Below are 25,946 nucleotides of genomic sequence, written 5' to 3' on the forward strand. Positions count from 1 at the left end.
CACGGATAGGAAAGGTTTAGAGGGATACGGACGGGTACACGGATAGGAAAGGGTCAGAGGGATACGGACAGGGACACGGATAGGAAAGGTTTAGAGGGATACAGACAGGTACACGGATAGGAAAAGGTCAGAGGGATACGGACAGGCACACGGATAGGAAAGGGTCAGAGGGATATGGACAGGGCCACGGATAGGAATGGGTCAGAGGGATATGGACAGGGCCACGGATAGGAATGGGTCAGAGGGATATGGACAGGTACACGGATAGGAATGGGTCAGAGGGATATGGACAGGTACACGGATAGGAAAGGTTTAGAGAGATATGGACAGGTACACGGATAGGAAAGGTTTAGAGGGATATGGACAGGTACACGGATAGGAAAGGTTTAGAGGGATACAGTCAGGTACACGGATAGGAAAAGGTCAGAGGGATACGGACAGGCACACGGATAGGAAAGGGTCAGAGGGATATGGACAGGGCCACGGATAGGAATGGGTCAGAGGGATATGGACAGGTACACGGATAGGAAAGGTTTAGAGAGATATGGACAGGTACACGGATAGGAAAGGTTTAGGGATGTGGACAGGGACACCGATAGGAAAGGTTTAGAGGGATATGGACAGGTACACGGATAGGAAAGGATCAGAGGGATACGGACAGGGACACGGATAGGAAAGGTTTAGAGGGATACAGACAGGTACACGGATAGGAAAGGTTTAGAGGGATACGGACAGGTACACGGATAGGAAAGGATCAGAGGGATATGGACAGGGACACGGATAGGAAAGGTTTAGAGGGATACAGACAGGTACACGGATAGGAAAGGGTCAGAGGGATACGGACAGGGACACGGATAGGAAAGGGTCAGAGGGATATGGACAGGGCCACGGATAGGAATGGGTCAGAGGGATATGGGACTAATGGTGAGAAGGACCTGCTCCCACAATGTATCACTGTATGACTGAAACATAACAATCCAACTCTACAGTTATTATTTAAGTCTGGTGTGTGCAAGCAGGTGCCGAGCTGGCCTGTGTGTCGTTGTGGTGGCTGGGTAACATCTGTGAGTGAGGCGAGTGAGATCGACAGGGGAGGAAATGAATGTGTCGGTGTTTCCGTGTCTGACTTCTGACCAGTTTCTACTTCCTGTAGGACTCCACTGCATCGGGGTCAGGGAGGGGAATCTCCCACCAACCCTGACCCACCATACAATGGCCAGCAACTGTCAGAACGTCAATGACCTCTACGAGTTTGGAGAGACCCTTGGCAGGTGAGAGACAATATGATGTAACATTGTACAGGAGGGAGAGAGAAGAGAAAGTGAGAGATGAAAGTGGTGGGGGGGTAGAGGTAGACAGAGAGAGAGAAAGAGAGGGAAATAGATGTCAGTGTGATGGTGCATGTGAGGGTGTGTTTGCAAGAAAGTTTAGAGGGAGCTTCACTCTGTCTGACCCCGGGAGTGTGTGATGGGATGGTGTAGAGGGAGCTTCACTCTGTGTCTGATCCCGGGAGTGTGTGATGGGACAGTGTGGAGGGAGTTTCACTCTTTGTCTGACCCTGGGAGTGTGTGATGGGACGGTGTAGAGGGAGTTTCACTCTGTGTCTGACCCCAGGAGTGTGTGATGGGACGGTGTGGAGGGAGTTTCACTCTGTGTCTGACCCCGGGAGTGTGTGATGGGACGGTGGGGAGGGAGTTTCACTCTGTCTGACCCCGGGAATGTGTGATGAGACGGTGTACAGGGAGTTTCACTCTGTGTCTGACCCCGGGAGTGTGTGATGGGATGGTGTGGAGGGAGTTTCACTCTGTGTCTGACCCCGGGAGTGTGTGATGGGACAGTGTAGAGGGAGCTTCACTCTGTGTTTGACCCCGGGAGTGTGTGATGGGACGGTGTAGAGGGAGCTTCACTCTGTGTCTGACCCCGGGAGTGTGTGATGGGACAGTGTACAGGGAGTTTCACTCTGTGTCTGACCCCGGGAGCATGTGATGGGACAGTGTGGAGGGAGTTTCACTCTGTGTCTGACCCCGGGAGTGTGTGATCTGATGACGTTCTCCCTACTCTCCTAACCCAACCCCGTCTGTTCCCTGCAGTGGTCAGTTTGGGACCGTGCGGAAATGCCAGGAGAAACTGACGCAGAAATGGTTTGCCGCCAAGTTCATCAGGGTTCGCCGGAGCCGGGGCAGCCCGTGGGGGGTGGAGAGGGAGGAAGTGCAGCGAGAGGTGACCATTCTTCAGGACATGCGACATCCCAATATCGTGACCATGCACGACGTGTTCGAGAGCCGGGCGGAGATCGTGCTCATCCTGGAGCTGTGAGTCAGTCATTGCTGCCTCTCCTCCAGTGCCCCCCCTCGCCGACCCCCTCGGTGACTACCCTCTGTACTCCCTCCTCGCCAACCCCATCGGTGACTACCCAGGGTGCTCCCTCCTCGCCGACCCCATCGGTGACTACCCTCTGTACTCCCTCCTCGCCGACCCCATCGGTGACTATCCTCCGCGCTCCCTCCTCGCTGCCCCCCTCGGTGACTATCCTCCGTGCTCACTCCTCGCCACCCTCACACAGTGCGTCACAGCCAGGCACTCCCTCCTGATGGCCCCTCGCACCTCCAGCGTTCCTTTCTCACCTCCTCACCAGGACGAGTCATCACCCTGAAGCCAGGGTTAGCTTGGTGCTGGACGAGGCATGTGATTGGGAGCCGAGTGACCAGTGGGGATGGGGACGCCTCTCTTCATTGCTTATATGTATGTTTTCACTGTAGGGAGTACCGAGGGACAGAGGGACCTCGGTGTACAAGGGTAGGACACACTGTGAATGGTAGGGAGTACTGAGGGACAGAGGGACCTCGGTGTACGAGGGTAGGACACACACTGTGAATGGTAGGGAGTACAGAGGGACAGAGGGACCTCGGTGTACAAGGGTAGGACACACATTGTGAATGGTAGGGAGTACTGAGGGACAGAGGGACCTCGGTGTACGAGGGTAGGACACACACTGTGAACAGTAGGAGTACTGAGGGACAGAGGGACCTCGGTGTATGAGGGTAGGACACACTGTGAACGGTAGGGAGTACTGAGGGACAGAGGGACCTCGGTGTACGAGGGTAGGACACACTGTGAACGGTAGGGAGTACTGAGGGACAGAGGGACCTCGGTGTACAAGGGTAGGACACACACTGTGAATGGTAGGGAGTTCTGAGGGACAGAGGGACCTCGGTGTACAAGGGTAGGACACACTGTGAGTGGTAGGGAGTACTGAGGGACAGAGGGACCTCGGTGTACGAGGGTAGGACACACAATGTGAACGGTAGGGAGTGCTTAGTGGTGAGAAACTGCACCTTGTTCCCTGTGACAAAGGGTTGAGGGTGAAGAGTATTGTTTAGTTGAATGTGAAAAAGAATATCTTCTTCCCAGAGGCTGACTGAAATCTGGGACACTGCCTGAAAGGGTGGGTGGAGGCAGACACCCTCATAGCATTGAAGAAGTATCTGTATAAGCTGAGGCAGACCGAATACTGGGGTATGAAATCAGAGTAGGCGAGTGCAGGTAGGTCAGCAGGGCGATGCTGGGCCGAAGGGCCTGTTTTCATGATGGGAGTTGAGAGTTGCTGACAGTTGTGTACGACTTCACCAAATGCATGCTGGGATTGTGACAGGAATACCCAGCAGGAGTCTGGCAACTGGATCAGCTAATATTCTTTAAAACTTATTTTCCTGAGGCAGAGTAAAGATGAGCAAGTTAATATTAGATCCTGCAGGTGCTGGAAATCTTTGACACAAGATGCTGGAGGAACTCAGCCGGCCATTCCTCTATGGAGAGGAATAAACAGTCAATGTTTCGGGTCTGGGAAGAAAGAGGAAAGGATCCAGAGTGTGAAGGAGGGGGCAGGGAGGTCGAAGCTGAGGAGCCAGCAGCTGAGGGGAGAGTGGGAGGGTGAAGTCGGAAGCTGAGACTGGATAGGTGGAAGAGGTAAAGGGCTGAAGAAGAAAGAATTCAAGGAAGAGCAGTAGATGTAGTGTATATGGGTTTCAGTAAGGCTTTTGATAAGGTGCCCCATGCAAGGCTTATTGAGAAAGTAAGGAGGCATGGGATCCAAGGGGACATTGCTTTGTGGATCCAGAACTGGCTTGCCCACAGAAGACAAAGAGTGGTTGTAGACGGGTCATATTCTGCATGGAGGTCGGTGACCAGTGGTGTGCCTCAGGGATCTGTTCTGGGACCCCTTCTCTTCGTGATTTTCATAAATGACCTGGATGAGGAAGTGGAGGGATGGGTTAGTAAGTTTGCTGATGACACAAAGGTTGAGGGGTGTTGTGGATAGTGTGGAGGGCTGTCAGAGGTTACAGCGGGAGATTGATAGGATGCAAAACTGGGCTGAGAAGAGGCAGTTGGAGTTCAACCCAGATAAGTCTGAGGTGGTTCATTTTGGTAGGTCAAATATGATGGCAGAATATAGTATTAATGGTAAGGCTCTTGGCAGTGTGGAGGATCAGAGGGATCTTAGGGTCCGAGTCCATAGGATACTCAAAGCTGCTGCGCAGGTTGTCCCTGTGGTTAAGAAGGCATACGTTGCATTGGCCTTCATCAACCATGGGATTGAGTTTAAGAGCCGAGAGGTAATGTTGCAGCTCTATAGGACCCTGGTCAGACCCCACTTGGAGTACTGTGCTCAGTTCTGGTCACCTCACTACAGGAAGGATGTGGAAACTATAGAAAGGGTGCAGAGGAGATTTACAAGGATGTTGTCTGGATTGGGGAGCGTGCCTTATGAGAATAGGTTGAGTGAACTTGGCCTTTTCTCCTTGGAGCGACGGAGGATGAGAGGTGACCTGATAGAGGTGTATAAGATGATGAGAGGCATTGATTGTGCGGATAGTCAGAGGCTTTTTCCCAGGGCTGAAATGGCTAACACGAGAGAGCACAGTTTTAAGGTGCTTGGAAGTAGGTACAGAGGAGATGTCAGGGGTACGTTTTTTATGCAGAGAGTGGTGAGTGCGTGGAATGGGCTGCCAGTGACAGTAGTGGAGGCAGATACGATAGGGCCTTTTAAGGGACTCCTGGATAGGTACACGGAGCTTAGAAAAATAGAGGGCTATGTGTAATTTCTAAAGTAAGTACATGTTCAGCACAGCATTGCGGGCCAAAGGGCCTGTATTGTGTTGTAGGTTTTCTATGTTCCTATGAACCTAATAGTTGAAGACAGTGGACCATTCAGAAAAGACCATAAGACCATAAGACCATAAGACAAAGGAGCAGAAGTAGGCCATTCGGCCCATTGAGTCTGCTCCACCATTTTATCATGAGCTGATCCATTTTATCCTATTTAGTCCCACTGCCCCGCCTTCTCACCATAACCTTTGATGCCCTGGCTACTCAGATACCTATCAATCTCTGCCTTAAATACACCCAATGACTTGGCCTCCATTGCTGCCCGTGGCAACAAATTCCATAGATTCACCACCCTCTGACTAAAAAATTTTTTCGCATTTCTGTTCTGAAAGGGCGCCCTTCAATCCTGAAGTCATGCCCTCTTGTACTAGACTCCCCCATCATGGGAAACAACTTTGCCACATCCACTCTGTCCATGCCTTTTAACATTCGAAATGTTTCTATGAGGTCTCCCCTCATTCTTCTAAACTCCAAGGAATACAGTCCAAGAGCGGACAAACGTTCCTCATATGTTAACCTTCTCATTCCCGGAATCATTCTAGTGAATCTTCTCTGTACCCTCTCCAACGTCAGCACATCCTTTCTTAAATAATGAGACCAAAACTGCCCACAGTACTCCAAGTGAGGTCTCACCAGCGCCTTATAGAGCCTCAACATCACATCCCTGCTCCTATACTCTATTCCTCTAGAAATGAATGCCAATATTGCATTCGCCTTCTTCACTACCGACTCAACCTGGAGGTTAACTTTAAGAGTATCCTGTACGAGGACTCCCAAGTCCTGTTGCATCTCAGAACTTTGAATTCTTTCCCCATTTAAATAATAGTCTGCCCGTTAATTACTTCTGCCAAAGTGCATAACCATACACTTTCCAACATTGTACTTCATTTGCCACTTCTCTGCCCATTCTTCCAATCTATCCAAGTCTCTCTGCAGACTCTACGTTTCCTCAGCACTACCGGCCCCTCCACCTATCTTCGTATCGTCAGCAAACTTAGACGCAAAGCCATCTATTGCATAATCCAAATCGTTGATGTACAATGTAAAAAGAAACGGCCCCAACACGGACCCCTGTGGAACACCACTGGTAACTGGCAGCCAACCAGAATAGGATCCCTTTATTCCCACTCTCTGTTTCCTGCCAATCAGCCAACGCTCTATCCACGTATGTAACTTTCCCGTAATTTCATGGGCTCTTATCTTGTTAAGCAGCCTCATGTGTGGCACCTTGTCAAAGGCCTTCTGAAAATCCAAATATACAACATCCACTACATCTCCCTTGTCTAGCCTACTGGCAAAAGAGAAGGAGGAGGGGAAGCAGGGGGAGGTGATGGGCAGGAGAGGGGAAGAGAAGGGGTAGGAAGGAAGGCCGAATGGGGAGTGGAAAAAGAGAAGGAGGAGGGGTGAGAAATTACCGGAAGCTAGAGAAATCGATATTCATGCCATTAGGGTGAAGGCTACGCAGATGGAAAGATGTTGGAGTCTACTATTAAGGATGAGGTTTCGGGGCACATGACAGAATAGCCCAAAGTCAGCATGGTTTCCTTCATGGAAAGTCTTGCCTGACAAATCTATCAGAATTCTTTGAAGAAATAACAAGCAGGATAGACAGAGGGAGTGAGTGGATATTTGTGTACTTGGATTTTCAGAAGGCCTTTGACAAGATGCCACACATGAGGCTGCTTAACAAGATAAGAGCCCGTGGCATTACAGGAAAGACATTAGCATGATTATAAGATTGGCTGATTGGCAGGAAGCAAAGAGTGGGAATTAACAGAGCCTTTTCTGGTTGGCTGCCAGTGACTAGTGGTGTTCCACAGCAGTCGGTGTTGGGACCGCTTCTTTTCACGATGAACCTCAATGATAGGGATAACGTTGGCGGACAGTACAAAGACAGGAGGAGGGGCAGATAGTGTTGAGGAAGCAGGGAGTCTCCAGAAGGACATAGTTTAGGAGAAGGGGCAAAATGTGGCAGATGGAATGTAGTGTAGGAAAGTGCTTGGTCATGCGCTTTGGTAGAAGGAATAAAGTTGTGGACTATTTCCTAAAAGGGGAGAAAATTCAGAAATCAGAGGTGCAAAGGAACTCGAGAGAGCCCGTGCAGGATTCCCTAAAGGTTAACTTGTAGCTTGAATTGGTAGTAAGGATGCAAATGCAATGTTAGCATTCATTTCAAGAGGACTAGAATATAAGAGCAAGGATGTGATGCTGAAGCTTTATAAGGTGTTGGTCAGACCGCACAGAGTATTGTGAGCGGTTTGGAGCCCCTTATCTAAGAAAAGATATGCTGGCATTGGAGAGAGTCCAGAGGAGGTTCATGAGAATGATCCCAGAAATGAAAGGGTTAATGTATGAGAAGCATTTGATGGCTCTGGGGCTGTAGTCGCTGGAGTTTAGAAGAATCGGGGGGGGGGATCAAATTGAAACTTACTGAATATTGAAAGGCTTAGAAAGAGAAGGTGTGGAGAGGATGTTTCCTACAATGGGAGAGTCCAGGACCAGAGGGCACAGCCTGAGAATAGAGGGACATCCAGTTAGAACAGAGGTCAGAAGGAATTTCTTATAAGTGGTGAATCTGTGAAATTCATTGCTACAGTCAACTGTGGAGACCACAGTATGTTTAAGGCAGAGGTTGCTAGGTTCTTGATTAGTCAGGATGTTAAATGTTAAGAGGAGGAATGGGGTTGAGAGGGATAGTAAATCAGTCATGGTGGAGAAGACTTGAAGGGCTGAATGGCCTGATTCTGCTCCTATGTCCTATGATGTTAATATGAGGCATTGCTTCTCCAACCCGAGTCATGGCAATAGAGAGGCCATGGCCAGAAATGAAGAGTGGGAATGAGAAATCAAATTGAGGTTGGGGGGGGGCCACCGAGAGATGCTGCCTTTTGTGGTAGACAAAGCAGTTCCCCAATCTTTAACGAGTCTCACCGGCGTAGGGGAGGCAGCACTGGGAACACCGGGCACAATAGGTGACCCCAATAGCAGGTGAAGTGTTGCCTCACCTGGAAGGACGGCTTGGGGCCCTGGATGGTGGTGAGGGAGGAGGCGTAGGGGCAGGTGTGGTACTTGTCATGCTTGCAGGCAGATCAGTGGGGAGACACGAGTGTAGCAGGGAGTCTCGGAAAGCAAACCCTGCAGACAGCGGAGAGGAGGGTGTGCCTAGTGCTAGGATCCTGTTGGAGATGGCAGAAGTGACAGAGGAAATCGTGTTGGATCCACAGGCTCATGAGGTGGTACGTAAGGACAAGGGGAAACCTATCCCTGTTTAGGCAACGGAGGATTGCGTAAGGCGGGAAAATGTAGGAGGTGTGGGTGACAGTAGCATTGAGGGTAGAGGAAAGGAAAGTCTTTTTTTGAAGGACAACTCAGAATGTTTGGGAGAGGAGGCCCTCTGCAGCATTTTTACAAGTGACAGGGCAGGAAGAGGCAGAGTTAAGATAGCTGTGAAAATCAGTAGGTTTTAACTAAATATCTGACTGCCCCCAACCCCGGGGCCAGCTCCATAAAGCACATCACTGCCCCCAGCAGCCACCACGGAGCCCAGACAGAGCAAACAGATCACAGACACCAGGTCTTCGTATCCCAGACACAGCAAACAGATCACAGACACCAGGTCTCTGTATCCCAGACACAGCAAACAGATCACAGACACCAGGTCTCTGTATCCCAGACACAGCAAACAGATCACAGACACCGGGTCTCTGTATCCCAGACACAGCAAACAGAGATCACAGACACCGGGCTCTCTGTATCCCAGACACAACAAACAGAGATCACAGACACCGGGAAGGGAGAGAGACAAAAAGGGGAGAGAGAGAGATCAAATTTCAAAGATTAGCTTTATTTGCTACATATACATCAAACATCGAAACACAGTGAGACGTGTGGTTTGATCAACATCCAACAAGTCAGATTATGCTGGGGGCAGCTCGCAAGTGTCACTGTGGCATTATAGTATATCCACAACTTACTGACCCTAACCTCCGCACTTCATAACGTGGGGGGAAGCCCACACAGTCATGTGGAGAACCTACAGACAGTGTCAGGATCCAGAGCCCGGCTGGTCATTACCTGACTGTAAGGAGAACGCTACCCAGCCACTCACCCACAGAGAGGAAAGGGGGAGAGCAGAGAGAACGGACCCAGAGAGAAGTGAGAGACAGGCAAGGAAGAGAGAGAGAGAAAGGAGGTTCAGTTAGAGAGAATGGAGGGAAGGAGAGAGATGACGGAGACAGAGAGAATGAGGACGACTGCTACAGAACAAGGTTTGCTTGTGTTTTCCTGTCACTGCAGGGTTTGTTTAGCTCTGGGCTGTGAGTACACCAACTGTCCTTGCCTTTTGTCAGGTGAAGATTAAACAATGCTTTGACTTCCTAAATATTTATCTGCTGGGAAGTGAGCACTTTGATGCCAGCCCTGCGCTGGCGTCGGGCAGTCTGAGACACAGTGCACTGACTGTATGCCCGCTGGGGGACTAAATGTGCAGGGGAACAGGTGGGAATGGAAAGGAGCAGGTCAGGAGGGACGCCCTGACCCACAGCACAGGGAATTCTCACGCAATAAGCTATTGTTACCTATTTTCCATATGTTAAATCAAGACCTTCAGCCCATCGAGTCGGTACTAGTCATAGTGCGATCCTATTCCCTTTACTTTCCCTGTAAATTATTCTCATGATTCTCCCCCTCACTCTCGCACCCTCTCACCAGGGGAGTCATTACAGTGAGCGAATAAAATACCAACCCCATGTGGTGTGTGTGTGTGTGTGTATGTGTATGTGAGACTGAGTATGAGTGTGTGTGTGTGTGTGTGTGTGTGAGTGAGAGAGTGAGTTTATCCATGTGTGTGTCTGTGTATATGAGTGTGTGTGTGTGTGTGTGAGAGAGTGAGTTTATCCGTGTGTGTGTATGTGAGAGTGAGTGTGTGTGTGTGTGTGTCTGTGAGTGTGTGTGTGTGAGAGTGAACGTGTCTGTGTGTGTGTGTGTGTGAGAGTGAGTGTGTCTGTGTGTCTGTATGTGGGTGTATGTGACAGTGAGTGTGTGTGTGTGTATGTGAGAGTGAGTGTGTGTGTGTGTGTGTGTGTGTGTGTGTGTGTGTGAGAGAGAGTGAGTTTATCCATGTGTGTGTCTGTGTATATGAGTGTGTGTGTGTGTGTGAGAGAGAGTGAGTTTATCCGTGTGTGTGTCTGTGTATATGAGTGTGTGTGTGTGTGTGTGAGAGAGTGAGTTTATCCGTGTGTGTATGTGAGAGTGAGTGTGTGTGTGTGTGTCTGTGAGTGTGTGTGTGTGAGAGTGAACGTGTCTGTGTGTGTGTGTGTGTGAGAGTGAGTGTGTCTGTGTGTGTGTGTGTGTGTGAGAGTGAGTGTGTCTGTGTGTCTGTATGTGGGTGTATGTGACAGTGAGTGTGTGTGTGTGTATGTGAGAGAGTGAGTGTGTCTGTGTGTGTGTGTGTGTGTGAGAGTGAGTGTGTCTGTGTGTCTGTATGTGGGTGTATGTGACAGTGAGTGTGTGTGTGTGTATGTGAGAGAGTGAGTGTGTCTGTGTGTGTGTGTGTGTGTGAGAGTGAGTGTGTCTGTGTGTCTGTATGTGGGTGTATGTGACAGTGAGTGTGTGTGTGTGTATGTGAGAGAGTGAGTGTGTCTGTGTGTGTGTGTGTGTGTGTGTGTGTGTGTGTGTGTGAGAGAGAGAGTGAGTGTGTTTCTATCTGTTCCTGTGTGTGCTTTCTCCCGCAGTGTCACCGGTGGTGAGCTCTTTGATTATGTGGCGGACAAGGAGAACCTAAGTGAGGAGGAGGCTATGGACTTCATTCTCCAGCTGCTGCAGGCCGTGGGCTATCTGCACGCAAACCACATCCTGCACCTCGACCTCAAGGTAGGCACCTCTCCCTCCCCTCCCCCTCTCACCCAGTCTGGGGATCTGGGTCCCATTGCAGAATACTGACCAGCCCTTCCATGATCTCTGCTCTGTTCCCTCGACCTACCTGCATGTCCCTACCCTTTCCGTTCACTCCCACTCCTTGGCTGGAATGTTTTGGGACTGGAGCATCACCCGCCAGGCCAGAATTTATCGCCCCCCGACGAGGGTTGTGGGCATGAGCCACCATCTCCACCCATGTTCGGAAGGTGCTGCCGGGGCAGAGTTCCTGGGATTCTGACCTGGAGGAACATTTCCGATGGTAGGTGGGAGGTGATGTTCCCCTTGGCAGGAGAGGCGGTGGCTTCAGGAGGGTTTTGTCAGAGAAGCCCGGCTCATTGCGTTTAGTAGGTGGTGTATACTGTAGCCACTGCGGTGGAGGGAGGGTGTGTAAGGTTGGCTGGTTTATCCCGGATGGAGTTTACATTTCTGAGAGTTGTGAGTCACATTCACCCAGGGAATTGGGGAATGTCCCCTCACACTTCTGACCTGTGCCTTGTAGATGGGGAGAGGTAATGTGGCAGATGTTGAGTATATGGACTATCTCCACCCAGGGAAGTGGGGAGTGTCCTGTCACACTCCTGACCTGTGCCTTGTAGACGGGGAGAGGTAATGTGGTGGATGCTGAGTATGTGGACTATCTCCACCCAGGGGAGTGGAGAGTGTCCCATCACAATCCTGACCTGTGCCTTGTAAAGAGGGAGAGGTAATGTGGCGCATCTTGAGTTCATGGATGAACTCCACCCAGGGAATTGGAGGGTGTCCTGTCACACTTATGTGTGTGATTCAGTTACACTAACATTTGCAGACTAGTCCATTTTGCCTGCCCGTCCCCTTCCCAGTTCTGCAGGCGCAGGAGGTTTCCTGTTGACCTACACTACCCGAGCCCTTGCACGCCTTTGGTTTTAGCCCCCCTCCGGCTCCCTTCTGACCTTCGTACACACGCTGTTCCCCTGGGAGGCTGGCCCCCACGCCCCAACCTCCATTGCTGCACAAGAGGTGTGTCATGCTGAGAGGGTCTCCATCCGTCCTGGGATCCAGCTCAAGGAGATGGCACAGGCTCGGGTGGCCATAATATCGTGCCACCTCCCCCTCCCACCCACTCCTCCCTCCTTACTGAGAGGACAGTCTCAGAACTTGTAGGACACCCACTCAATATGTAACCACAGTAGGCCACTCGGGAGAGGGGTGAGAAGGGTGGGATTTAGGTACAGGGGACTGGGATGTGGGCAGAGGGTACAGGGAGAAGGATTTGGGTGCTGGGGTGAGGCATTTGGCTCTGGGAGATGGGACAGAGTGCTTTGAAACCTCCTGTGATTGGTATCTCTCACCCGTCACCTTCTGTACAGCCCGAGAACATCCTTCTGCGAGATCGAGGGCTGGACAGACCCCACATCAAGATCATTGACTTCGGCCTGGCCCAGAAGGTGCAGCCGGGAACCGAGGTCCGGAGCCTGGGTGGGACGCCACAGTACATTGGTAAGTGAGGGGAGGACGAGGGTCAGCAGCTAGAGGTGAGTGCTGAGGTAATCCCCAGCAACAGCTGGGGACAGGGAACCAGGGTGCCCAGTGTGGGACCACAGGTCAGACGCACTGGCTAGTGGGGAGCAGGGAGAAGGGTCGAAGGAACTCGGCAGGTCCGGCAGCATCCGTGGAAACGATCAGTCGACGTTTCCACAGATGCTGCCCGACCTGCTGAGTTCCTCCAGCGTGTTATGAGTGTTGCTTTGACCCCGGCATCTGCAGAGTATTTTGTGTTTAGGGAGACGGGTCGGGCGTCTGAGCTCCGGGGGAGGGCAAAGTGATCTGTTTATAGTTGGGGGGTCAGAGTTCAAAGGTGCGACAGCCCGTCTGGAATTGGGGAGATATATGGTCAGGTGTCAGGGGTCAGATTGCTGTCTGAGAGGTGGTCGGTAGTCATGGGTCAGGAGTACTGGGTGAAGGTGAGAGGGCCTGACTGGGGTCTGGGAGATGGACAGTTGGAGGTCATGGGTCAGGGGTCAGGGATGAAGGCGAGATGCCATGTTTGTGGTCTGGCAGGGGTGAAAGTGCAAAAGTTACTGTACCACCATCCCCCAACCTGATCCTGTGTTCCCTCTTCCAGCACCCGAGGTTGTGAACTTTGAGCCACTGGGGCCGCCGGCAGACATGTGGTGAGTGGGCAGAATGCAGACGGCCAGGACAGAGGTGACACCTCTCCCTGAATATCCACCCCACCGGGCATTGCGCACTCCCAGTGACCCATGACACAGACCCTATTGTGCATACACCAGGGCCCCAAAGGCAGAGAAACGCGAATCTCACGCCATGGTGATAGGCAGACCCCTCCTCCTACCGTGGTGGGTTGGGGGAGCGAGAGTGTGTTACGAGAGAAACCCCCACACCCACTGCACAGACCCAGTGAGGAGAGAACAGTGGCTGGTGATATGCAGGACCCCCATGGGAGACGACGTGTGTGTTGTGTCATGTGGGATATCATAGAAACATAGAAACATAGAAAATCTACAGCACAATACAGGCCCTACGGCCCACAAAGCTGTGCCAAGTGTCCTTACCTTCGAAATTACCCAGGGTTACCCATAGCCCTCTTGTTTTTCTAAGCTCCATGTACCTATCCAGCAGTCTTTTAAAAGACCCTATTGTATCCGCCTCCACCACCGTTGCCGGCAGCCCATTCCACACACTCACCACTCTGCGTAAAAAACTTACCCCTGACATCTCCTCTGTACCTACTTCCAAACTCCTTAAAACTGTGCACTGTTGTGTTAGCCATTTCAGCCCTGGGAAAAAGCCTCTGACTACCCACACGATCAATGCCTCTCATCACCTTATATCGGACCGTGTGTGTGATACCCACTCCCCCACCCTGCCTGCACGTTAACCTCTCTCCGTTCTCTTACAGGAGCATTGGAGTCATCACCTACATCCTGTGAGTATCACTGGGCACGGTCCAATCCCAGACACCGACCCCCCCCCCAGGGCATGGTCCAATCCCAGACATCGCACCCCCCCCCGGCATGGTCCAATCCCAGACACCGACACCCCCCCCCAGGGCATGGTCCAATCCCAGACATCGCACCCCCCCCCCCGGCATGGTCCAATCCCAGACATCGACTCCCCCCCAGGGCATGGTCCAATCCCAGACACCGACCCCCCCCCCCAGGGCATGGTCCAATCCCAGACACCGACCCCCCCCCCCAGGGCATGGTCCAATCCCAGACACCGACCCCCCCCCAGGGCATGGTCCAATCCCAGACACCGACCCACTGGGCATAGTCCAATCCCAGACACCGACCCCCCCCCAGCTTGGTCCAATCCCAGACATCGACCCCCCCCAGGGCATGGTCCAATCCCAGACACCGACCCCCCCCAGGGCTTGGTCCAATCCCAGACATCGCCCCCCCCCCCCGGCATGGTCCAATCTCAGACATCAATCCCCCCCCAGGGCATGGTACAATCCCAGACATCGACCCTCCCCCCCGGGGCATGGTCCAATCCCAGACACCAACCCCCCCCCAGGGCATGGTCCAATCCCAGACATCGCCCCCCCCCGGCATGGTCCAATCTCAGACATCAATCCCCCCCCCCAGGGCATGGTACAATCCCAGACATCGACCCTCCCCCCCGGGGCATGGTCCAATCCCAGACACCGACCCACTGGGCATAGTCCAATCCCAGACACTGACCCCCCCCCCCGGCACGGTCCAATCCCAGACATCGACCCCCCCGGGCACGGTCCAATCCCAGACACCGACCCCCCCCCCCAGGGCATGGTCCAATCCCAGACATCGCCCCCCCCGGCATGGTCCAATCCCAGACATCGACCCACTGGGCATAGTCCAATCCCAGACACCGACCCCCCCCGGCACGGTCCAATCCCAGACATCGACCACCTGGGCATGGTCCAATCCCAGACTCTGACCTGAAGGGCATGGTTCTATCCCAGACTGTGATCTGCTGGACATAGTCCAATCCCAGACACTAGTCTGCTGGGCATAGTCCGATCCCAGACACCGACCCACTGAGCATAGTCTGATCCCTACACTGAAATCCACACCCAACACCCCACCAATATGTCCCCCTCAAGTCTGGTGCAATCCCAGACACTAACATCCACACCCCCACCTTACCTATACCCCCCCACCACCAAGTCTGGTGCAATCCCAGACGCTTCCCCTGAGCCTCCCTCCGTGCTCTCACTACTCCCTCCCGAAGGCACCGTCGGAACACCTTCCCCTCGAGGACTGCGGCGGTTTGAGGTGGCAGCTCACTCGAGGGGCTGTGAGGGAAAGGTGATAAGAGCTGGTCTGGCCAGAGATGTCCAGATCCCCAAAACATTCCGGCCGAGGAGAGCCAGTGGGGCGGGAAGAGTGGAGGGACCTTCAGCAAGACTGGAGGAGAGTAACTGTTCTCAGGAGAACATGGAACACAGGATAACACAGGCCAAGATCAGACCTTAAAATAAACGAATCCTTTCTGTTTACAAAATGCCCATATCTCTCCACTCCCTGCCTGTCTCAGAGACTCTTAAACATGTCAGTTGTATCTGCCTCCGTCACCATCTCTGGCTGCACACTCTGGGCACTCAGCACTTACTATGAAAAAAGACTTACCCCACACGTCGCATTTGAACTTACCCCCTCGCACCTTAAATCCATACCCTCTGGTGTTAGGCATTTCGACCCTGAGAGAAAGATATTGTCTGTCTACTCGCTCTCTCTTATAATCTTTTAAACTTCGATCGGATCTCCCCTCAGACTCCGGCACACCAGAGAAAACAGCCCAATTTTGTCCAGCCTCTCCTAAAAGCTCATGCTCTCTAATCCAGGCAGCATCCTGGTGACCCCGTTCTGCACCCTCTCCAAAGCCTCCACATCCTCCTGCAACGGGGAGACCAGAACTGAATGCAGAACTCCAGATGTGGCCTGACCAGAGTTTTACAAACTGCAACGTAACTTCCCGACAGCTGAGCTCAGCACCTCGACTAATAAAAGTGCAGCCACTTTCATTGAACTGGCGGCTTGGTCCCCAAAGATCCCTCTGTTCATGGTCCTGCCGTTTGAAATCGGGAAGGAGGTTGGGGTCCCATTGAGTGAAAAGGGAGAAGGCTTTTTTCACAGAGAATGGATTCACACAGATGGCCAGGAGAGATAGGGAGACAATGAGAAGGATGTCCTCTATTGCCAACAGTTTTCCAATGGGAAACACAACAGATTGGGCAGAAGCTGGAAATCCAGAGTAACACACACAAAATGCTGGAATAACCCCACAGACTAGGCAGTATCCCTGGAAAAGAGTACAGTCAATGTTTTGGGCCGAGACCCTTCATCAGGATCTGATAAAATGTCTCGGCCTAAAACATCACCTGGATTTTCCCGTGGGAGATTCCTGAAGGCATTTGAAGGAGCCAGTGTGGGACATGAACAGACAGTGTCAATGGCCATGACCCCTGACCCCTGTCCTTCTCTGGCTCCCCTTCCCCAGCCTCAGCGGCTTCTCCCCATTCCAGGGGGACACAGACAATGATACGCTGACAAACATCATGGAAGTGAACTACGAGATGGACGATGGGAGCTTTGGTTCGACCAGCGACATGGCGAAGGACTTCATTGGCAAGCTGCTGCTGGGGGAGCCTGGGTGAGTGACGGGCCACCATAACCTTCACCTCGGTGACCTTAACCTCCTCCATCTATCCCACACCCCGCTGTGTCCTTTGGTCCAACTTGCACGTGATGGCCAAGATTCCCATCAGAGCCGGTCCAACTTGCCCATGTTTGACCCTGATTCCTCTAAATCACAATTCCCAACCTGGGGTCCACCGAACCCTTCTTTAGTGCTATTGGCTGGGAACCTCTGCTCTAAATCTTTCCTATCAGTGTCCCTGTCCATATCCCTCTAAACCTTTCCTATCAGTGTCCCAGTCCGTATCCCTCTAAACCTTTCCTATCCGTGTACCTGTCCGTATCCCTCTAAACTTTCCTATCTGTGTACCCGTCCGTATCCCTCTAAACCTTTCCTATCCGTGTACCTGTCCGTATCCCTCTAAACCTTTCCTATCCGTGTACCTGTCCATATCCCTCTAAACCTTTCCTATCCGTGTACCTGTCCGTATCCCTCTAAACCTTTCCTATCCGTGTACCTGTCCGTATCCCTCTAAACCTTTCCTATCCGTGTACCCGTCCGTACCCCTCTAAACCTTTCCTATCCGTGTACCTGTCCGTATCCCTCTAAACCTTTCCTATCCGTGTACCTGTCCGTATCCCTCTAAACCTTTCCTATCCGTGTACCTGTCCGTATCCCTCTAAACCTTTCCTATCCGTGTACCCGTACGTACCCCTCTAAACCTTTCCTATCCGTGTACCTGTCCGTATCCCTCTAAACCTTTCCTATCCGTGTACCTGTCCGTATCCCTCTAAACCTTTCCTATCCGTGTACCCGTCCGTATCCCTCTAAACCTTTCCTATCCGTGTACCCGTCCGTACCCCTCTAAACCTTTCCTATCCGTGTACCTGTCCGTATCCCTCTAAACCTTTCCTATCCGTCTCCCTGTCCGTATCCCTCTAAACCTTCCCTATCCGTGTACCTGTCCAAGAGCTTTTTAAGCTTGATTGCAATATTCCCTCTAATTTATTCTGACCAGTGTGAGCAAAAATCTTGTGTTGTACATTTTTTTGCCCTGTGACAACATATGTGCGCAGAATTTTATATAGAGAGGTATTCATTTTAACAGCTCGCAAAACACTGTCAATAAGAACTTTGATCTCCGCTGGGCTTGATTGTTTTCACTTTCGTTCATCTGCACTCTCATAAACCGTACCTAGCAGGCCTGTAGAGGGTAACAAAGATAGCGAATCAATAAAAACAACCACTTGTAAAATCTGCAGACAAATCTTTGCAAACTCCACGTTGTCAACACCATCTGCATCAGAAACCAGGAAAGGAAATGTGATTTGCACGATCGTGAAATATACTTCACCTGCCAACGAGGCAGAGGGTGACAACCTTTTGGTTTGCAGTTCAAATTCCTTTGTGCGCTCGCAGCAAAAGACTTGTGCTAGCACACGCGGACATTGTCTGATTGTACCTGGCTCAACCACTTCCCTGGCAGCTCGTTCCAAATACTGACCACACTCTGAAATATTTGCCCCTCAAGTTCCTATTAAATCTCTCCCTTCTCACCTTAAACTTATGCCCTCTGGTTCTTGATTCCCCAACCCTGGGGAAAAGATTGTGCGAATTCATCCACACCTCTAGAAGTTCACCCCTCTGTCTCCCACGCTCCAGTAAGAGCCGTGCCAACCTGCCCAACCTCTCTCCACCACTCCGTAACACAATGTGTGGACTGCCCCAGCTCCTTGTATTTCACCGAATGTTTCAATATACACGTGATAAATAAATCTGAACTGGAATAACTCAGTCCCTCCTGTCCTGGAAACATCTTTGTAAGTCTCCTCTGCGCTCTCTCCAGCTTAACGGCATCTTTCCGACAGTAGGGTGACCAAAACCAAACACAATACTCCAAATGCAGCCCCTCCAACACCTTGTACAATTGCAACATAACATCCCGACTTCTGCGCTGAGTGCAACACTCACAAAACGCTGAAGGAATTCAGCAGGTCAGGCAGCAAATATCAAGAGGAATAAACAGTCGATGTTTCAGGCCGAGACTTTCATCAGGACAGGAGAGGAAGGGCGATGAAGCCTCTCCAGTCCTGATGAAGAGCCTCAGCCCAAAATGTTGACTGTTCATTCTTCTCCGTAGATGCTGCCTGACCTGCTGGGTCCCTCCAGCATTTTGTGTGTGTTGCTGTGGATTTCCAGCATCTGCAAAATCTCTTGAGATCCTGCACTCAGCGCCCTGCCATACACCTCTTCACCACCCTGTCTGCCTGTGTGGCCACTTCCGCTGTGAGAGCCTCTGATCCCAGTGCTTTCCACATTCCGACACCCACCCCCTCCCCTGGGAAAACATTTCCCTTCAGATCCTCTCTTCCCCACTCCCATGAACCCCTCAGGTTTAAACACCACCACTGGGCAGGGATAGGGGGAGAGATTGTGTGCAGTTTTGGTCCCCTAATCTGAGAAAAGACATTCTTGCTATGGAGGGAGTACAAAGAAGGTTCACCAGATTGATTCCTGGGATGGCAGGACTTTCATATGATGAAAGACTGGATTGACTAGGCTTATACTTGTTGGAATTTAGAAGATTGAGGGGGCATCTGATTGAAACATATAAAATCCTAAAGGGATTGGACAGGCTAGATGCAGGAAGATTGTTCCCGATGTTGGGGAAGTCCAGAACGAGGGGTCACAGTTTGAGGATAAAGGGGAAGCCTTTTAGGACCGAGATTAGGAAAAACTTCTTCACACAGAGAGTGGTGAATCCGTGGAATTCTCTGCCACAGGAAACAGTTGAGGCCAGTTCATTGGCTATATTTAAGAGGGAGTTAGATATGGCCCTTGTGGCTAAAGGGATCAGGGGGTATGGAGGGAAGGCTGGTACAGGGTTCTGAGTTGGATGATCAGCCTTGATCGTACTGAATGGCAGTGCAGGCTCGAAGGGCCGAATGGCCTACTCCTGCACCTATTTTCTATATTTCTAGAAGAGTTGGGAATCCGTTTATTATTGTCACATGTAGAGTTCTGGGTTCAATTCCCGCATCCCCTGTGGGAGAGTCTGTACCTCCTCCTCGTGAAACGTGTGGGGTTTCTCCAGGTTCTCCGGCTTCTGCTCACACACCATACCGGTCAGTAATTAGTTGGTCGTTGTCAACGTCCTGTGATTAGGCTGGGGTTGAACAGGTGGGTGTCTGAGAGGGCAGTCCGTCGGGCTGGGAGGTGCAGTTCCCTGCTGTGTCTCTGAATAAAATAAAATAAAAGCGATCCAGACAAATCATTCCATGCACAAGATCACTGAGTTAGTAGAGGGGATACAGAATGGAGTGTTGCAGTCACAGAGAGGGAGCAGTGCAGGGGCCACAACCAGGGAGATAGGGAGAGCAGGAGTCCATCTTCCAGCGCGTGAGAGGTCCAATCAAGACTCTGAGAACAGCGGGTAGAAGCTGTCCTCGAGCCTGGTGTACATGCTTTCAGACTTTGTATCTTCTGCCCGGTGGGAGGGGTGAGAAGAGAGATTGACCGGGGTGGGAAGGGTCCTTGATAATGCTGGCTCCCACACTGAGGCAGTGCAGTGTAGGCAGAGGCCACAGGAGGGGAGGCTGGTTTCTGGGTTACAACTCAAGTGCAGGAGATGCATCTAGTTTGTGTGTCACCCAGACGGGTTACCCCGTACCTCAATACGTCGAAGGGAAACAGAATGCAGAATGAAGTGTTACAGTTACAGAGGGAGTGCAGGGCAGGCGAGGTATATCTTGATGTCTGAACAGTTGTGAAACAATGTTGTGTCTGTCTCCATCACCAGCCCTGACAGTGCAATCCAGACATCAACCACTGGCCCCTACATCTGCTTCAGTCCTTCCCCTCAGTTAAACATAAACCCTCTATTTGTCATTTCTCACGAGGAAAAAACTCAGTCCACTCCACCTGTGCTTCTTATAATCTTATAATCTTATAAACCCCTGTCAGGTCTCCCTCAGTCCTCGCTGTTCCAGAGAAAACAACATAAATTTGTCCAACCTCTCCGTATAGCTCATGCCCTCTAATCCAGGCAACATCCTGGTGAAACTCTTCTGCCCCCTCCCCAAAATGCACCCCCCCATAATGGGATGATCAGAATTACATGCCCATGTGGTCAGAGCAAGTTTTATCTGACGTTTGACGTCTCAGTCTGTTCCCTCCACTCTGCTCTCTCTCTGGCCCCCTCCTTCCTGTCCTGAGGTGAGGAGGTGGGGGTGGTTTATGCTGGAGAACACAGTGACTGACGGACAGACATCTTCCTGTTCACAGGGCGCGTCTCACCGCCGAACTCTGCCTCCAGCACCCCTGGATCAAGGTCAGTCTGCGACCAGTTCCCCCACTCCCTCCCCGCGTCAGCGCACACCGTCAGGGGTCAGAGTCTGAAACCACATGCTGAGCAGGCCAGAGGTCAGGGGTCGCATCCGAGCACTCCAGGGGTCAGGGGTTACAAACCAATCACCCCAGGAGTCAGAGGTTGCATTCTGAGCACCCCAGCATCAGGGGTCGTGGACTGGTCACTCCAGGGGTCACTGTCTGGATACCCCAGGGTCAGAAGTCACTGTCTAAATCCCCAAAGGGTCAGGCATCATTGATTTGCCTCCCAGGAGGTCAGTTCAAACTTCAAAGTAAATTTATTATGGAAGCCCTCATATTTCACCTCATATAAGATTCGACTTCTCGCAGGCATTCACAGTAAAACAAAGACAGAGGTCACTGTGAGAGCATTGTGGGATGAAAGGTAATGGGATCTGCTGTCCCTTGTGTTTCCAACTCCAGTGGAGGGTAGTTGTTAATCCTGGGAGACTGAGGAAGCTCCCTCTCTCTCCCAGGAGTGGAGGAATCCCTCGCAATAACTGGGGTCTGACATCTGGGACCCTGGTCTCAATGTCTCGGAATTAAGACCTCTGGCCTGCTCAGCGTGTGGTCTGATGAGCATGGGGTTAGGGGTCACAATCAGTTTACCAAAGGGTCAGGGGTTTCAGTCTGAAAACTCATTGTGTGGTGACCCTGGGGTCGGGGTTTGGGGTTCCCACTGTGATGAGCCTGGGGTCGTGGTCACAATCATATGATCCTAGGTTTGGGGGTCAGATGGAATGACCTATGATCAGGGATTACAGCTTGATGACCCTTTGGCTGGAGGTCACTGGGTCATGATGCCATAACCCTGAGGTCAGGGGGCTTGGTGTTTTGACCCTGCAGCCAGCAAGGGTGACTGGGATCAGGGGTCAGGGCCTGACGTCTTGATTTTTCTTCCTCGGTTCCAGCCCGAGACCAGCTGTCAGAGGCTGCTCCGCAGTCGTTCCTCCATCAACATCGAGTCGTTCCGCGCCTTCAACGCCCGGCGGCGCTGGAAGGTCAGGGGGGACGGGGAGTACAGGGGTGTGGCAAAGGGAAGGGAGAGGGAGGGGGGGAAGGAAATGGTAGAGAGAGGGAGGGAGGAGTGTGAGGGGGGAAGGAGATGGTAGAGAGAGGGAGGGAGGAGTGTGTGGGAGGGAAGGAAATGGTAGAGAGAGGGAGGGAGGAGTGTGTGGGGGGAAGGAGATGGTAGAGAGAGGGAGGGAGGAGTGTGAGGGGGGAAGGAGATGGTAGAGAGAGGGAGGGAGGAGTGTGAGGGGGGAAGGAGATGGTAGAGAGAGGGAGGGAGGAGTGTGAGGGGGGGAAGGAGATGGTAGAGAGAGGGAGGGAGGAGTGTGTGGGAGGGAAGGAAATGGTAGAGAGAGGGAGGGAGGAGTGTGGGGGGGAAGGAGATGGTAGAGAGAGGGAGGGAGGAGTGTGAGGGGGGAAGGAGATGGTAGAGAGAGGGAGGGAGGAGTGTGAGGGGGGGAAGGAGATGGTAGAGAGAGGGAGGGAGGAGTGTGAGGGGGGAAGGAGATGGTAGAGAGAGGGAGGGAGGAGTGTGAGGGGGGGAAGGAGATGGTAGAGAGAGGGAGGGAGGAGTGTGAGGGGGGAAGGAGATGGTAGAGAGAGGGAGGGAGGAGTGTGAGGGGGGAAGGAGATGGTAGAGAGAGGGAGGGAGGAGTGTGAGGGGGGAAGGAGATGGTAGAGAGAGGGAGGGAGGAGTGTGAGGGGGGAAGGAGATGGTAGAGAGAGGGAGGGAGGAGTGTGAGGGGGGGAAGGAGATGGTAGAGAGAGGGAGGGAGGAGTGTGTGGGAGGGAAGGAAATGGTAGAGAGAGGGAGGGAGGAGTGTGTGGGGGAAGGAGATGGTAGAGAGAGGGAGGGAGGAGTGTGAGGGGGGAAGGAGATGGTAGAGAGAGGGAGGGAGGAGTGTGAGGGGGGAAGGAGATGGTAGAGAGAGGGAGGGAGGAGTGTGAGGGGGGAAGGAGATGGTAGAGAGAGGGAGGGAGGAGTGTGTGGGGGGAAGGAGATGGTAGAGAGAGGGAGGGAGGAGTGTGAGGGGGGAAGGAGATGGTAGAGAGAGGGAGGGAGGAGTGTGAGGGGGGAAGGAGATGGTAGAGAGAGGGAGGGAGGAGTGTGAGGGGGGAAGGAGATGGTAGAGAGAGGGAGGGAGGAGTGTGTGGGGGGAAGGAGATGGTAGAGAGAGGGAGGGAGGAGTGTGAGGGGGGAAGGAGATGGTAGAGAGAGGGAGGGAGGAGTGTGAGGGGGGAAGGAGATGGTAGAGAGAGGGAGGGAGGAGTGTGTGGGAGGGAAGGAAATGGTAGAGAGAGGGAGGGAGGAGTGTGAGGGGGGAAGGATATGGTAGAGAGAGGGAGGGAGGAGTGTGAGGGGGGGAAGGAGATGGTAGAGAGAGGGAGGGAGGAGTGTGAGGGGGGAAGGAGATGGTAGAGAGAGGGAGGGAGGAGTGTGTGGGGGGAAGGAGATGGTAGAGAGAGGGAGGGAGGAGTGTGAGGGGGGAAGGAGATGGTAGAGAGAGGGAGGGAGGAGTGTGGGGGGGAAGGAGATGGTAGAGAGAGGGAGGGAGGAGTGTGAGGGGGAAGGAGATGGTAGAGAGAGGGAGGGAGGAGTGTGAGGGGGGGAAGGAGATGGTAGAGAGAGGGAGGGAGGAGTGTGTGGGGGGGAAGGAGATGGTAGAGAGAGGGAGCGGGGAGTAGGGATGTGAGGTGCAGGAGGGCGGGATGGTGGGCGAGGGTTTGGGCTAAGCACTAGATTGGGGTGCAAGTGAAGGGGTAGAGGAGGGGAACAGGTACAATAGGAGGGGGGAAGGGAGGGAGAGGAATGGAGTGGATGAAGTTGGGGACAGGAGAAGGAGTGGAGGGGCAGGGGGAGGAGGGGAGGGAGTGGGTTTCAGGGTCTCCCCCTCCCCTCCCACCTTTCCCCCATTCCCACCTCCTCTCTGCACTCTCACCCTCTCTCCCTTCCCTTTCCCCTTCCCTCTCCCCTCCTCTCCCCTCCCACCACCTCCCTCTCTCCCTACCCCACTGTTGCCCCTCCCCCTCATTCCTCTGCCCATTCCCCATCTCCATTTCCTCCCTCTCCACACCTCTCCCATTCTCTCCCGTTCCCTCTTCCCCACTTCCCTCTCCCCTCTCCCTGTCATTCATCCCTCTCTCCCCCCGACCTCTCCCCTCTTTAACTCTCCCCTTCTCCCCTCCCTCCTCCTCAATTCCCCTGAATTCCATTCTCTCCACCCCTCCTCCTCAATCTCCTCCCTCAACCTCCCCACCCCTTCTTCCCCTTTCCCCTTCTCACCCCATCTCCCTCTCCCCCTCCCCCTCCATCCCCTCCCCTCTCACCTCTCTTCTCTCCCTCTCCCCCTCCATCCCCTCCCCTCACCTCTCCTCTCTCCCCTCTTCTCTACTGCTCTTCCCTCCTTCCTACTCTCTCCTTTTCTTTCCCCCGATTCCACCACCTTTTCTCCCGCCCCTTCCGCCCCACTCTCTCTCCTATCTCTACCCCTCTCTCGTGTCTTTCCCTCAATCTGCCTCCCCCACTCAGACTCTCCCCTCCTTTCCCCCACCCCCTCTCACCTCTCTCCCCTTCCTCTCCTCTCTTTCCCTTCTCTGCCTCTCCCATCCCTCTCCTCCCCTCTCCCCCCACTCTTTTATCCTCCCTACCCCATTGTCTCCCTCCTCACACCTCCTCTCCTCCTCTCTCCTCCTCTCTCCCCCTCACTCCTCTCTCTTGCCCACCTCCACCCTCTCACCCTGCCACGTCCACCCCATCTCTCCCCATCTCGCTCTCTCCCTCCCCCTCTCTCCCCACCTTTCTTCTGCTCTCATCCTCACCTACTTCCCTTGCCCTGTCCTCTCTCCCCCCTCATCTCACCCGACTCCACTCCTCTTCCCTTGCTCCCTCTCTCCCAATTTCACCCCCTCTCCACTCCCCTCCCCTTCTCCCAACCTCGCTCCCACCTCTCTCCCCTGCTGCCCCATGTCTCCCTCCTCTCTCTCGTGTCTCTGCCACCCTCCCACTCTCTCCCCTCTCCCTGGCCCCTCCACCCTTCACCCTGGCTCTTCCTCTCCTCCTCACCCTGCCCCTCCGCTCCCCTCTCTTCCCTTTCCCTCCCATCCCTCCCCCTCTTTTCCCCACTCTCACACACTCTTGCCCCATTCCTCCCCACTTCTCCCTCCCCTTCTGTCCCCCTCCACCCTCCCCCTCTGTCCCCTCTCTCTCCCCCTTTCCCCCTCCCCATTTCTCTGTGCCCCTCCCTCTCTCCCCCTCACTCCCCTTCTCCTCCCCTTCTCTCTATCCCATCTCTCTCTCCGTCCCTCCCTCTCTCTCTTCCCCCTTCTTTCCCCACCCCTCCCTCACCTCCTCTCCCCCAACCCCCTCCTTGCCAATCCTTTTCTCATTTCCGTGCCCCCTCCATTCATACCTCCTCTCCCCATCTTGGGCACTTTCTGTCCTCTCCTCCCCCTCCCAATCAGGTTCCTCACTGACCAACCCCTCCCTTGTCACTGCAGATCTCCTACCAGCTGGTGTCTGCCTGTAACCGACTGCACCGGCGTCTCCGCACCAGAGCTCACCGCCGCCCAGCGCTGGCTGACGTCTTTGTACAGGTACGGGAGCACGTCCCGCCCTATCCCACCTGGGGGTGGGGTCTCGTCTGGAACCTGGGGTCAGCAAAGTCCTTGTGGTGATACGGTCGTGCCTGCTTCTGGTCGCCCCATTACAGGAAGGCTGTGGGGAGTGGGATTTTGGGGGGGGGGTGCAGGAGAGGCTCACCAGGATGCTGCCTGGGTTAGAGGGCGTGAGCTACACGGAGAGGCTGGACAAAATTGGGTCGTTTTCTCTGGAGCGGCCGAGGCTGAGAGGTTTGTAAGACCCAAGA

At 53.1% G+C, this 25,946-nt stretch overlaps 1 protein-coding gene across 2 annotated transcripts in view; it reads left to right on the forward strand.

The window, feature by feature from the left end:
• LOC134337605 (death-associated protein kinase 2-like) overlaps positions 1-25,946 on the forward strand; it is a 55,635-nt gene that overhangs the window by 28,425 nt on the left and 1,264 nt on the right. For both annotated transcript variants that reach the window (XM_063032767.1, XM_063032775.1), the window contains exons 2-11: positions 1,154-1,271; positions 2,091-2,312; positions 10,899-11,037; positions 12,429-12,558; positions 13,184-13,232; positions 13,982-14,008; positions 16,564-16,716; positions 20,986-21,031; positions 21,981-22,070; positions 25,579-25,674. In XM_063032767.1, the coding sequence (XP_062888837.1) occupies positions 1,213-1,271; positions 2,091-2,312; positions 10,899-11,037; positions 12,429-12,558; positions 13,184-13,232; positions 13,982-14,008; positions 16,564-16,716; positions 20,986-21,031; positions 21,981-22,070; positions 25,579-25,674 (1,011 nt within the window). In that variant the 5' untranslated portion in view covers positions 1,154-1,212. The remainder of the gene's footprint in view (positions 1-1,153; positions 1,272-2,090; positions 2,313-10,898; positions 11,038-12,428; positions 12,559-13,183; positions 13,233-13,981; positions 14,009-16,563; positions 16,717-20,985; positions 21,032-21,980; positions 22,071-25,578; positions 25,675-25,946) is intronic.

Source organism: Mobula hypostoma, chromosome 2 (genome assembly GCF_963921235.1).
Source record: "Mobula hypostoma chromosome 2, sMobHyp1.1, whole genome shotgun sequence".
NCBI classification, from domain to species: Eukaryota; Metazoa; Chordata; class Chondrichthyes; order Myliobatiformes; family Myliobatidae; genus Mobula; species Mobula hypostoma.